This window comes from Octodon degus, unplaced genomic scaffold, assembly GCF_000260255.1.
Source record: "Octodon degus isolate 3935 unplaced genomic scaffold, OctDeg1.0 scaffold00005, whole genome shotgun sequence".
In the NCBI taxonomy this organism is placed as follows: Eukaryota; Metazoa; Chordata; class Mammalia; order Rodentia; family Octodontidae; genus Octodon; species Octodon degus.
In genome coordinates, this window is record NW_004524581.1 from 3972467 (window position 1) to 3987299 (window position 14833).

A 14833-nucleotide genomic window follows, 5' to 3' on the forward strand; every position below is an offset into this window, starting at 1 on the left:
TTCATAGTAGTTATTCATAGTACAAGATGCAGACATGATATCCTGTCCAAACACTATTAGTACAAATCTTTCTTCTCATTGAATTAAGAGAAAGTGCCTGTATATCTATCCTATTTTGTATATACAGATAGAAAATGGTCCTTTATTTATATACCCCCTTTTTGTTTTTGTTTAGTTTTGTCAGAGATGGGCATTTCATTGCCATTTAAATATTGTAGGTGATGAATTCAGCAAAATAATACAATATAGTCCAGTAGTCCATAAGAACTGGGTTATCACTAGGACTCACAATGTCAGAAGTTGTTGACTTGAGCCTTTTACAGCTCAGTATATTAATGTGGCTTTACTTTTTATACCTCATTTTTATACTTTTCTGCTGGATAGTTAAGACCAAGATAAAGCAAGACCTATGTAACAAGAAATGTAAATTTTGTATCTGACAACGTCAGTCAAATCCAGTCAGGATTTATTCACCTGTCTCAGTTACTTTTCTCTCATTGCTGAGACAAAATACCTGACTTACAAAATGAAGGAAGGAAAGGTTTATTTAGCTCACAGTTAGTGGAGGTTTCAGTCCTTACTCAGCTGGCTCCAAGGCAGAGTGGCACAGAGCAGAGGGCAGCAGTTCATGGCAGGAGAAAAGAGCAAAGAGCAAACAGAGGAGCAGCAGGCAGCAGCTCGGAAGCCTCTCCCCCTTCTCCATGTTGTATGCAGATTACCCACCCCAGTGATTCTGGTAGCACACACACCCGTAATCCCAGTATTGGATTATGAATCAATCACAAACTCTAGAAGCTACCCCAGTGACTGCACGAGGCTTTTGGGAAACAACTAGACACAAATCACAACGTCAACTATGTCTTGGTCTTCCCAACTATCATTTTATTTTGTAAATTGTATATATATATGAGTATATTTTTCTCAGTAGAAGATATGAATCTTAACCTGAGTGAACATATGTCCTGGAATATCTATTCCCAGTTATTCTTTGACATTTCACCCTCTTGTTCATTATTCTAATTGCCTGGAAATTTTTGTGCTTATATTCAAAATCCCAATTCTACTAGGAATTGACAAAAATGTCTTTAGAAAGATCAAAATAACAGTCATCATTCACCTTCTTTCATTTTAAGGACAAAACGGCTGACATTTTATCTCATTTATGCTCTTCCTTACCCAAAGATAATAATCTCCCTCTGGTTTCTGAAACTGTTTAAGTTTTGTTTTCTCTTATATCTAAGGATGTTATTCTCTCTGATCTTATTTTAATAAATATTTATTAAACCTTGATAATTAACTTTTATTTTGTTTGTAGTTAAATGATAGGAGGTCCACCTACTTTTCATTGCTGAATGGTTGGTTAACTCACTTTGATACAATGAACGAGTGCTAAGCTTTAAAAGTACGAATATATGCAAGCACAGGGTCCTGAGATCAATTCCTGGTACTGCAAAATAAAGTACAAATATATTTTCCTACTTTTTCCTCTTTTATAGTAGCTTTAAAATTATAATTCTGTAAACAAAATTGTCATTTTGGCTATTGTATTTAAAGATGTTCAATCACTTTTAAGGTCTAATGATATATTTTATGAGAAAGATATAAAACATATTGATGTTATGGACTACATACTATCTTCAAATTTTTCTTGGTTTTGATTCATATTTTATTCCTGTAAATATTTCAGTAAACATGTAAAAATATTTTAAAGCATTCTAGTTTATCAGTACTTTGCATATGCACTATAGTCTCTCATTTTGTTTTACATTCTTCCTGTGTTTTATTTTCTTTTAATATCAAAATTGAAGTATTTAAAGTAAATCATTAAGGGCTACCAAGATAGTGAAAAGAACTAAATGCCTGCTTAGGCAAGCTCAGGGACCAGGGTTTGATTCCCGGTCTGGCATGCCACGCCGGCCTGCCCCAGGTGTGCTGATCTGGCCACAGAGACTGTGTGTGGTGGAGAACACGTGTAATCCTAGCACTGGGGAGGCTGTAACAGGAAGATCACAATGGATTTGGAATTAGGTGTATACTAGTCTCATTCACATTTCTGGCTCTAGAATTAGTGTGCAAGAGGACAGGCCCCCACAAATTTTACTAAGCGGTTCAATCCAGGCTACCATCTTCGGATTTGTTGGTACCTTACAAAAATATGATGTGTATTTTAGGAAATGCCCGGTTGTCTTTTTGTTTTATATCTTTTATCTTTTGTATTTAGGACAGGGTGTATAAGGTACACAGGGTGTACAGGGTCTCACTGTAGATTGGATTCTAATCATCCCCCTGATTACAGCCTCCCAAGTGCTGGGATTACAGGTGCATGACGCCACCCCCAGTCTCATTCACTGTCTTAGCGTGCCCTAGGGAGGGGAGGGCTTCCCGCTCCTGAGTCTGCTGAGCAAGCACTTTAACCTGCCGAGCTATTTGGCAGGCCCTTTGTTTTATATCTCGACATACACACGTCTCGTCTTTAAATTTTCACTTATTCTTAGAAGCCACATCTCTGCGTTCTATGGATCCAGATGGGACCTATTTGGCCAGTGACAGCAGACAGGATCATCAAGGGGACGTTTGTGCTGTCTTTCTAACTGCTCATTTGATGACCACACTGCTCCCCAGTGTGACTGGACCCGTTGCAGTTGAACTGATTCGAGTCCAAATGGAAATTTCACCTGAGACCTGGGTACCAATCGCCTCTTCTTTGTGCAAATTCCTCCTGGATTTTCTTCCTTGATATCAGTCCCTGTATCCAGTCTTTGATGGTCCCTCTCTAAGAAAACAATGGAGCAACGCATGTTCGTTTTTATTTATCTGAAGGACAAACTTCTTCAAGAGCATTGAGCTCTCCAACCTGGATTCTTCAGGAGTATTATTCTAACAGGAGGATCTGAGGTAAAGACTTCATAATATCTTGCTTGTCTGTATTTTATCCAGCTTATAATCTATATTATGTTTTAGCATTAAGATCTTTAATCCATTTTGATTTTAGTCTGGTACATGTGATAGACCTGTAGAGTGTGCCTAAAGAGAGTCACCCAGAGAGGAAACATTCTCTCAGGCTTTCACAGAGAGAAAATTGGCCAAGCAATGGCTGTGACCCATCCACATGGCTGACACTCACAAAGGATCTGCAAACTGCGACACAGGGTTTCAGGATAAATCCTGAGGGGACTTGACTGACCTTGTCAGATACAGAAGTTACATTTTTTTGTTAAATAGTTTGTGCTTTATCTTGGTCTTAACCATCCAGCAGAAAAATATAAAAATGAGGTATAAAAAGTAAAGCCATATTAATATGCTGAGCTGTAAAAGGCTGAAATCAACAAGTTCTGACATTGCTAGTCCTACAGATAATCCACTAGTATTATGGACTATTGGACTAAATTGGATTATTTTTATTGAATTCAAGCTCTTACAACATTTGAATGGCAATGGAATACCCATCTATGACAAAACTAAACAAAAATGGGGGATATAAATGAAGGTCCATTTTGTTGTGAAAAACATATACGTATCTGTATATACAAAATAGGATAGAGCTAAAACTACTTTCTCTTTTTTTAATGAGAAGATTTATACTAATAGTATTTAGACAAGATATCATGTCTGTATCTTGTAGTCTGAATAACTACTATGAAGACAATAATATGTAGTGTATTAATTATTATAACTGTCCTACTAACCTGTTTTGAAACTGTATCATTGCTATTTCTTTCTCAATAAAATTAATAAAAATAATCTATATTCTATTTTATAATATAAAATCATGAGAAAATAAATAATAAATTCATATTTAAGTTCTTTTTTGCCGAGGATACAGAAATGAGTGGTATCTTTTCAAACTTTCATGCATTTTATCTTATTTATATTATGAAATTAGCAATTGGAAACACAGGACTAAAGTGGTATAAAATATACTCACTGTCCCCAAACAAGTAAAGTGTAAAATTTAATAGTTTCCTATAGACTAAAGGAAAATACAATGATGCAGTGTGAAGAAGCCAAGATTAGAAGTCAAAGAGGAAATAAAACTGCTCTAGCTGAAAAACTCTTCTGATTTCACCTCAGTTTCTTCATTTTCCAGGTACAATTAAGAAAGGCTGGCGATATAGCTGAGTGGCACAGTACAAAGACCTTCTAAGCACCAGGTCCTGAGCTCAATTCTTGAAACCAAAAGCAAAACACAGGTACAACAGGTAAAGTCTATCTGTTTATCTAGAGGCATGATAATGACCAGGTGAAACGATACATCTTCTTAATGTGTTATAACTGTTTATTAGCTCATTAAAGTACCTGACTCTTATTAATATATTACAACTTATAAATCACAATGAAGAAATAAAATCAGATTAACGATCAAGACATTGTAGTAGACAACTAATTATGGCTCAAAAATGTCTGCCTCTGAGAAAGGAGGGTAGGGTCATGGTGTTTGGGTGAATCAAAGAATCTGTGCACTATATCTAAGGTTAATACGGAAGGACACAATGCTCTGTGAGAAAAAGGGAAAGCTATGCATTTGGATAAAACACTAGTTCCTTTTTGGTTGCATGACCTAATATGTATTGAGAATAAAAATAGATTTAGAAAACCAAAGGAGCAAAGAAGCAAGAAGTGGTTGATGTCAACATGTTTTATTTATTTAAACACTTGTAAAATTTAGCTCAATATTTGGTATGTGCTCCTAAAGGTTTGCTAAAAGCTCAGGAGTGGGAGCACTCACTCCTTGCATGTGCTGATGGTGGTGGTACAAATATGTCCATCATGCTGATGTCAAGCCAAAAGTCGGGAAGAGATACATACAACTGGTGCGCAAGCTCCTCATGTTACTTGGTTTACAGTACATCACTGTAAACGATTTCACTGACAGGTCAGATTACATAATAATGGCTTTGAGCAAGATCGGACCAAATCTTATGTAATTTGCACTGCTGAGCAAGATCCGAACAAATGTAGAGCAAAATAAATTTTATTTCACACTGGCCCTGATTAGAATGTAAACTTTGATAGAGCACAGTTGTGTGTCATCTTTTTCTTTAATTAGTGCTATCACTTTGGCAATGACCAAAATAGTATTAACACACTAAGGAAAAATCACACTCTCCCAAACAACTTTTAGGTAGTATGACAGGGACATACAGAAAAGAGTGTGGGGCAAATGAAGCCATTAGTGTCAAAATCAAACCGTTTTTATCTCACTCAAAAGAAATTTGAAGCCACACTGCTGTTATCCATCATTTTAAATTGAGTAGCGAGTCAGCAGCGGGTAGCACCAGATATGCAGAAGGGCAAGAAGAGAGGGGGCCTTAGCTTTCAGAGAGCCTCTCATGTGTTCTCCTATTACAAGTTCTCGGAAGAGTAATTTGATGGAAGCTTTTCAAGTTTTAGGTCAATAGCTTCGATTCAGTCTCAGGGTATCATGAACAAAAGTGGGTGTTGGGTGCCTATGAAGAATACTTGGATGGTCACCCTGGTTCTCTCTAATAGAGACTGCCACTGCAATTGGCACCCTTTCTTTAGCTTCCACTAGCAGCAGCACAAAGGGTGAAAAGAAATGTCATTGCACATATTTTTTTTCAGTCTTTGTGAACAGGAAAGCTGAGATGTGAAAAGTCTATCTCTCTTTCATCTGCACAGTACATGCAGAATTATTCTCTGTAATGCAGCTCCTAGATCTTTCTTGATGTAGTGAAATAAAACCTGAGTCACATTATAAGCAACATTATGTCTTACTTCATAGAAAGTTAAATTATATAATGGACAGTGTCATGGAGAATTTAAATGTAGAACATGCATGCCTTGTTTACTTAAATTTTATAAATGTACTATTTACTTTAATTCCTATTTACCTTTTTGTAATGAATGAAGTTTCATAAAGTTAAAGAAAATTTATCATTTCATTAAATGCATGTGTTTTAATCAAAACCTATCCCATTCAATATTGTTTTTATAATAGTTTGACTGGTCATTTTCTCACTGGTAAAGAAATGGTAAATTTTCCTTCCTTTTAATTGTTCTATTAAAGTCATCCAAATTTACTTATTGCTGATGTTTAATTTTATATAATTTTCCATCCACATATTCTACAAATAAACATTAAATCAAAGTCTGTGGTTACCCACAGAAAAAAAAGCAAGATAAATACTAGAAGAAATCCACAGAGAAGTACCTGGTAATGCTAACCAAATTTGGCAGCAGTAATTACTACTGATATTGGACTAGGGAGAGAGCTCAGTGGTCTCAGTACCTACCTGGAAGGTACAAGGATTGGGTTCTATGCCCAGCACCACATGCTATATTATCCCCAAAATCCGGGCAGGCTGTCCTGGCCACCAAAACCAGGCATGGTGGTGCACGCCTATAATCCCTGTGCTAGGGATGCTAAGATAGGAGGATCTCTAAAGTCCAAGCTGCATAACAAGACCCTGAACCAATAAATAAAGTATTAAAAAATAATTACTGACATTTAATGGAAAGCAGTGTGGTTCAAAAAAGAAAGAAAATTCAGTCAGATTTTAGGCATGATTTTATTTTTATGAGGCTGACTTTCCACATCTGCAAAATGAGAGTGCTCTATTTCATTATTTTTGCATCTGTTTCATTACAAGTATTCTATGGAAAGTATTCATTGATACAGAAGGCATCCGATGGGAGCTAGATGAAGCTGAGTTTTATTTTACCTCATTTGAGGAAAAAACTAAAGCTGAGAACGTACTCGGCCTGCTATAATAAAATCCCTCCTGACCTTCAAGGCCAATGTTCTGAGTTTGTGTCCACAAAGTCTGCCCTCCCAGAACTCACAGGTACAGTAATATGGCATATTCTCTTTGGTATGCTTATTAGAGCAATGACAGTTATGAACACCTTATGCAGCATAAATGAAAGCTGCTCATTTAGGGGGAGATTCAGTCATAGCTATTCCAACAGGCTTTGTTCAGGAGCATATAAACAGCAAAAGCCAAGCTATAGGTTTGTAAACAACTCATGTGCCCTCCCCAAGTGCAAGGCTGCAAATAAACCCACCCGTCTCATCTAAATGAACAAACCAGGTCACAGCACTTTATACAACTTGCCCATGGCCAAAGAATAAAGTCAAGTCTGTCTGAGAATTCAAATGAACACCAGTGGCCTTTGAGTCTCAGGCTATTTCCCCTATGTAACACTGCAGCAAAAATAAAACTAGCTGGACAAAAACATCTAAGACAGAAAACAACAGTCAGCTGCAGACTCTGGTTGCAAAATACAAAATATTCATGTGCATGTGTACAATCCCTTCATTCCTTTTTGTGCTGATTACAGCTAATCCATGCCAGCCAAACATTGCTTCTTCAATTGAAGCAATCAATAGAGTAGATTAGCCGTGGAAACCCTCCATCCACATTACCCAAGCTTTCCTTTCCAGATGGAATTGTCACTCAAGAGAACCTAGGTGAGCCTGCAAGTCTTTCTTCCCATACACAAATAGATTCTCATTAGTCTCTCTGTATTCTGTCAGTCTGTTTGTTTGTATGTCTGTCCATCTGTCTATCTGTCTCTGTCTACACACACACACACACACACACACACACACACACACACAGAGCAGAAATACCTGTAGATTTAGTAAAACAGCACCGACCCTCATGGCTTCACTAATTTCAAGGCTGTACATGAGCTGCGGGAAGCGAGGAGGGCTCTGATTATTTGGAGGAAGTACTTCGATGTACACCGTGCAGATCGACTGCCTGCAGGGAAAAAGAAGAGAACAAGATGTTTGCACATCCACATCCCTTTTAGAGTTAAACTGCATGCTTTACTCATTGGTAGGGGTCACAGGACAAGGAATCATCAAATTTCATAGAAACATTGAATGCAGCATAAAGAATGGAAAAATAAAAGCTACCATTAAAATATAATGATTTTAGAAGATTACCTTAGTAAAAGAAAATGAATTGCTTGTATTATATGTTTTTCTACTTAGATTAATAGTGCAAGTTAAAACAGAATAGTTGTACAATATAGCTAATAAATTACTTTGCCTTGACTTCTGACTGTTTTAATGCTTTTACGATAGCAAAAGTCATTCTATAAACACCCTCTGGGCTCTCTTTGTGTTAAGCCAGCAGAGGGAGCATTGATTAAAATAACAGAAAAAAAAAATTATGGACTGTGTTTTGTTAGTTCTGTTGCTGATATCAAGGGCTTAATGTAAGTGTACACTGAATCAAGATCATAAGGTAATTCTTGTCACCCTAAAATAGTTACAGAGTTAAATGTTTTTAAAAGTTCTTTAAGGGTCAGCCAAATAGCTCAACAGATTAAAGCACCTGTAAGCAGGTGCAGGGGGTGCGGGTTCAAGCCCCAGGCGTGCTGAAAGGCAATTGAGACTGGGCGTGGTTGTGCATGTCTGTAATCCCAGTTCTTGGGAGGCTGTAAACAGGTAGATCACTATGAGTCTGATCTAGTAGTGAGACCCTGAACACCCTGACGACCCTTCCCTAAAATACAAAAAACAAAAAAAAAGAGTTTTTTTAATATGAAAAGCTAAAAATTAGATATAATGGAAGACTTTCTTGACAAGGAATTGCACTGAAGGGTAAGAAAATGCTTCACTATTAAGACTTAAAAACATTAATACTGATATCATCATTTTTTTCAATAGCCCTGGACTCTGAAAATTGTTTTGAACAATGCAAGAGGGAGAAGCAAGGTATTCAAGGTTTTCTGAAAAAGAAAGTAGCTAACATGTAAAAGAGACTTAAATTAACAGATAGTCCTTTACCTTGAAATACACAGATGTCTTCTATAAACATGCCACTACTGTCTCCAACAGATGCTTTAAATTTATCTTAACAGAAGTATGACATCAGTTTATAATTTTTAATTTTAATGTTTGTTAAAAATTATATTTGGGGTCAGCATTAACTTAAAATAGTCCAAAACTCTTATTAAGCATTTAAGTTAAAAGATATGGTCACAAAATACTTTTTCTGGGACTAACTAAACTATTTCACTTTTTGAAAAGATTTTAAGTGAAATACAGATCATAGCTACAAAAGCTTGGTCTTACAGGTTGTAGTTTTATAATATGCATGAATGTAATTTTCTTTTTTGCAGTACTGGGAATGGAACTCAGTACCCTGCGCTTGCCAGGCAAGCACTTATTCTACTGAGCTATCTCCCCAGACCTATAAATTGTTTTTGAACATATCCTCAGTAAAGTTAGAAAACTTGGGGACCAGAGAGATAGCTTAGCAGCATAAGCTCCTGTGTGGCAAGAGCAAGGTCCTGAGTTTGATCCTTGGTGAAAAAAAAAAGAAAAGGAAAAAAGAAAGAAAAGAAAAAAACAAGAAGAAAAGCAAAGCTAGAGTGACAAAGAATTTCGTTCTTCCATTAATCACAATATGGATCTAAGATTACATAAATAAAATCTTTTAGACTTTTAGAAACAGTTAAAATTTCTGTATCCTTGTTACCTTTGATTTCACACTTTATTATTTGAAATTCAATAGTAATCCAAGTTTACTTATTTCACATATATTTCTAATTATATAGTTCACATATATGTGCAGTGATATTTTTATAAATATGCATGAAATGGTTCAAATAAATAATCACTACATTTAGTTCTTAAGAGTAGAACATTTACAACGTTTTATTACGAATGTTAATATATTTCTCATAAAGTTTAGAAGTACTGGTATTGTATGCATCTGAAAGTGAAACAGGAGAAAGTTACAGAAATCCTTACGCATGGTGCGAAGTCCTCCTTCTTATGTGGCGAAGTGAAGGAACGTTCTCTCTGAGGCAGACACGATGCCCTCCCAGGCTATGGTCTGGCCCACAATGTGCATTTTCTTGCTAATGTCACTGCTGCATATTCTAGCTTCTTACATACTTTCAGTTATTTCATAAACGTATTCCCTTCTCTATCAACACCTTCTTTATGCATAAATTCTCTGTCATTGCTTTTTTAAAATTTTTTTTTATTATTATTTTTTTTAATGTGTGTGTGTGTGTGTGTGTGTGTGTGTGTGTGTGGCCAGCTCAGCCCACCAGGGGGCGGGGCTGGCTGGCATGTGGTGCTGGGGGATTGAACCGCGGTCCCTATGCTTTGCTGAGCTTGTTTTAAGTAGGTGCTTTAGACCACTGAGCCATCTCACCAGCCCCTGTCATTGCTTTTATTATTCTCTATGAGTAATAAATCTTACAGCAGTAGCAGCAGGACCCGCACGTAAGCGGTGCTGGCACCAGGATTTTCCCCAGCTGTTCGAGGATTAGTCATTTCCTTTGTGCCTCTGAATGATCTGGGCAGAAGACAGGGAGTAGCTTTGCTCCAACGCGACTGACTCCTTCCTCTGCCTTACAGTTTTGCTTTGCCTGCTCCTTTCCACAATAATTCAAAGGCTGAAATTGCTAATTAGGTTTTGTCTCTCTTCAATGTGGATATTAGAATGATTCTAGCAAGATCATACTTCAGACTTTTGCAGATTTAACATCCTGGCTCTTTCAGTGTGTTTAGATAAATATCACTCTTCCTGAGGATTATTGCCTTTTAACAATGATATATCCTTTTCATCCCTGATGTCAGCATAATGTGGCAGTTAGCTTTCCTATAATTAAACACCAATATATTAATGATAAAATCATAACATTAATGTTATAATAAATAGTAGGAATTCAGCAGCATCACTTAAGGGGAGCCACTAGGTAAGTAATATTTTATATGTGCATTTCATATTTACATTTTATAACCAGGTCTAAGTGCATAGATCTGAGCACCAATCAAACTCAATTTTATTTTTGTGTGATGTAAATTAACCTCCAGTTTTAGAAATGAAACTCATACAGTTTTACTTTTTTGTTCCATAATAAACAATAAAGTAGAATAAGAAAGAAAATGTATGCCTGAGATGTCATGATTTTAAGATACTCTTGAAATCTAGTTAAAATACTATTTTTAACAAGATGATCTAATAACTCAGAAAGAAAATGTGCGATAAGGTTACTAAGCTAATTAGCCACAACAGTTAACTTTAAAAAAGAAGACTTCTAATTTAGAATATGCTAACCTTTCTCCTATCTCATGAGAACAAATTTGGGAAGCATGGTAAGAATTTGTACCTCTGTATGTGGATACAAACCAACCTCAGTTTGTAACAAAGGATATGAATTTAATCAAAATTGTAAATTATCTCAAGTCTTGGGCTCACACTATGAGATCATAACTTTCATTTATTATGCTGTGGATGAAATTTTATCTTGGTCCTTTGCTGTGAGAGCAAACTGAAACGTGAATGAGAGGGAGAGAGACCTAAACTGCTTTAACATGGGAAGTGTTATCATTAAAAAAAGACACCAAGTAGATGTTTTCTGACAACACAATCATCATCATCATCATCATCATCATCATCATCATCATCATCATCCTCATCATCCTCATCATCATCTTCATCAATGAAGGGCATGGCTTACATTGACAAAACTGTGCAATCTATATTGAAATTTTCCATCAAAGACATCAGCATGTTGTAAAACATACCTATTTGTATTTTCACAGCTCTACTTTGTTTCTATAACAGTGATTACAGGTATTTATATTGTTTTCCTAGTAGACTTAATACAAGCAACAGATGGTGTTTTTCTCTTGGTCTTCCACCAATAATATGCTAGAAAATTGTGTTGTGTTTTGGAAGCCCACGAAACAGTCCAGGGGAGGAGAAATTTCAGAATAAAATACAGGAGGTCAAAGAGAACCATGCAGGACATGGTCCAGAGGCATGTGACACTCATAGAACCTCTTGTATAGAATATGACACTTATGCAATTCACAGAAGAATGCACTGCAAAGCTGTGTTGCACAAATAAAGAGAAGAATATTATGGAACAGAAAATAGAGTTAAGGCTAGAGAAAGAGACTTGTGCAATACCTATTGATTTACATTTAATATTAGAAGTAAGGAATTAAAGCCAGGCATAGTTGGCACATAACTTTAATCCCAGCACTTAGGAGGCTAATGCAGGGGAATTGCCATGAGTTTGAGGCCAGCCTGATCTATATAATCTGGTTCAAGGCCATCTTCCACTACATACCAAGACCCTGTCTCAAAAATAAAGGGGTGAGGTGGGATTAAGGGCAGAACAGGGTGGTGCACATCTGTAATCCCAGCACTGAGGAGGCTGAGACAGGATCTCTGTGAGTGGAGTAATACATTCCACAGTCCAGGCTAGCATTAACTACAGAGTGAAAGCCTACCTTCAAAAATAAAAGTGGTGAATTAAACAGGTTATTGATATGATGGGACGTATCACCTTTTCCCTGTCTACAACACAGTGCTGTTTTGTATCTCTTAGTCTATGTTCTTCTTAGCTTGTATCTCACACTGTGACTGCTGTTGTGTGAGCCGGCCCTTACATGTATCTCCTCCTACACAACTGGTACTCCTCCGTCTGGGACTGAACGCCATGGCAACTGACATCTCATCTGGTCTTCTGTCTCAGTGCCTCCTCAGGAGACTTCGATGTGTCAGTACTCGATTGTTAAAAATAAGTGAATGTTTATTCATCATGGCTTTACTAATGGTAAGCAGACCGGGTTATTTAACAGAATATTCACAATGGAAGGTATTTAATTGGAGTATAGATTATCTAGCTATATATCAATTAAATGCAGCCTGGTCTTGCATAAAAATAATTAAAAAGGGATGTTATATCATGTATCAATCATTTCATTATAATTTTATTGCCAGCTGTTTAGAGATAGGAGCTAGTTTTGACTCTCTATACCTTTGTAAATACCAAACAGAAGTGATTTATTCATGCTTGAATTAAATAAATATTTACTTAATCTAATTGAATTAAATATATGCAAGTGACCTACATATATCATTGGAATAAGTATATCTCCAAATTTCAAATGACTGGGCTGGAGAGATGGCTCAGTGGTCTAAAGCACCTACTTAGAACAAGCTTAGCAAAGCATCAGGGACCGCGGTTCAATCCCCCAGCACCACATGCCAGCCAGCCCTGCCCCCTGGTGGGCTGAGCTGGCCACACACACCTCTCTCTCTCTCTCTCTCTCTCTCTCTCTCTCTCTCTCTCTCTCATAAATAAATAAATAAATAAATAAATAAATAAATTTTAAAAAATAAATTTCAAATGACTTTAGTTCTTTAAACTTTTGTCTCTACTTTTACTCTTATTGAAGTTTAAAACAACCAGATCCAGCCAAATCCAGCTATGGGCTATTGCACTACTAGCCCTAAACTTATAGATAATTTAGCAAATTGGAATAGCAGATACATAAAGCACTTTATTCATACTGGCTGTATTTCTGTCACTTTCTGAACAGAGAAAATCTAGTATGTAAAATCTGCAAAATCTCAATGCTGTGGCCATCATTGTAGGTATTTTTATTCAATTATATTTAAATGGCAGTGTCTCTGGTGAAATTAGTCCAGGAAATATATCAAAATCCATATCCTTATGTTCCTAATTTTCAAATAACATTTTCCTTATAAAGGAAATACTCCAAAAAAGACTCAGAACTCCTTGTTTCAGTCACCAACTCAAATTGAAGGATTAATTTCCCTTCCCAAAACAGCCAATATCATAATCCTGCTGTGAGCATGACATTACTCAGCAGGTGCACAGCTACAGGTGCCATGTGATGTTTGACTGGACTTTACAAGGTGGTCTTTCAGGATGGATGTCATTGTCTTAAATTAAGGCAAGACCAGATTCACAATATGCTTGGCATTGCTCAGAATACCTCATTCAGATATTGTGAAATTGCTAAAGTTGAATGTAATTCACATGGTCAAAAGTCTAATATTGGACTTGAAGTCACCTTCTGAATTCTTAGTTAGGCAAATCAGTGCCCCAAATAGGAACTGAACAAATTGTGGATAACAACCTATGGTATCAGCAAGTGATTCATTAGAGAACAGAATCTCCTTTACCCCAATCTCTAGTTTTGATGCTTGTGGTTCTAATTACTCATCATACACATGCTGTCCTGAGAAGAACAAAACCCCGCATCTTCCTGCGCTCTCCTGCCCGTGACATGGATCCTCCTTCCATCCCAGGTTCCCACCCTGTATGCACCCGCAGTCCACTGCATTCACCACTCCATCGCTATCCCACACATCCAAGTGGTGTGACACTGCAATACTTGTGTTCCAGTAACTGCTTGGCAACGACGCCAAAGTGGGAGAGTCCCACTACTGACTTTGCATACACTACTGTCCCTGCTCTATTTTATCATTATCAATCTTCGACTGTGTCTAATTTATAAGTTAAATCATATTATAAACATGCATCAAAGGGAAGACAAAAGGTTAGCATACAGAGGGTCGGTGCTACGTCAGATTTCAGTCACTCATTGAGGATATTGGGCATATCATAAGTAGATCTGGAAGGTTACAGTACTTAAAATATTTTAAAACACTTCAGACACAGTAATCATAAGTTATGAATTAATGATAGTGATTAAAACAAAGGGTGACACTGTTCTGCAGTTGTCACTCTCAGTCAGTATCATCACTAACTATGCAGAGTTGCCTTTTCTCTGTAATAACTTCTACAGAGGGTATCTGCATGGACTAGAAGAGAAAGCTTGTGAATATTGTGTCTCTTGGTGCAAAATATACTCCCAATGGTTACTGAGGAGCTAAAGGTGGGGAAGGAATTGAGTATTTTCAATGTATATTGGCCTCAAACTTTTAATATGCAAAAATAAACATAATTCAACAAAAGTTGCACTCTATTGTTATGATTAGAAATTGTATGTATAAAATAACACAGTATTTTGGCTTTAACACTACTCTAGAGTTTTTTTTTTTTTTTTTTT

General features: G+C 36.6%; 1 protein-coding gene across 1 annotated transcript in view; it reads right to left on the reverse strand.

Moving 5' to 3' along the window:
• Pcdh15 (protocadherin related 15) overlaps positions 1-14833 on the reverse strand; it is a 689792-nt gene that overhangs the window by 316933 nt on the left and 358026 nt on the right. Inside the window, exon 13 of the mRNA XM_023723273.1 lies at positions 7595-7727. Within this exon, the coding sequence (XP_023579041.1) occupies positions 7595-7727 (133 nt within the window). The remainder of the gene's footprint in view (positions 1-7594; positions 7728-14833) is intronic.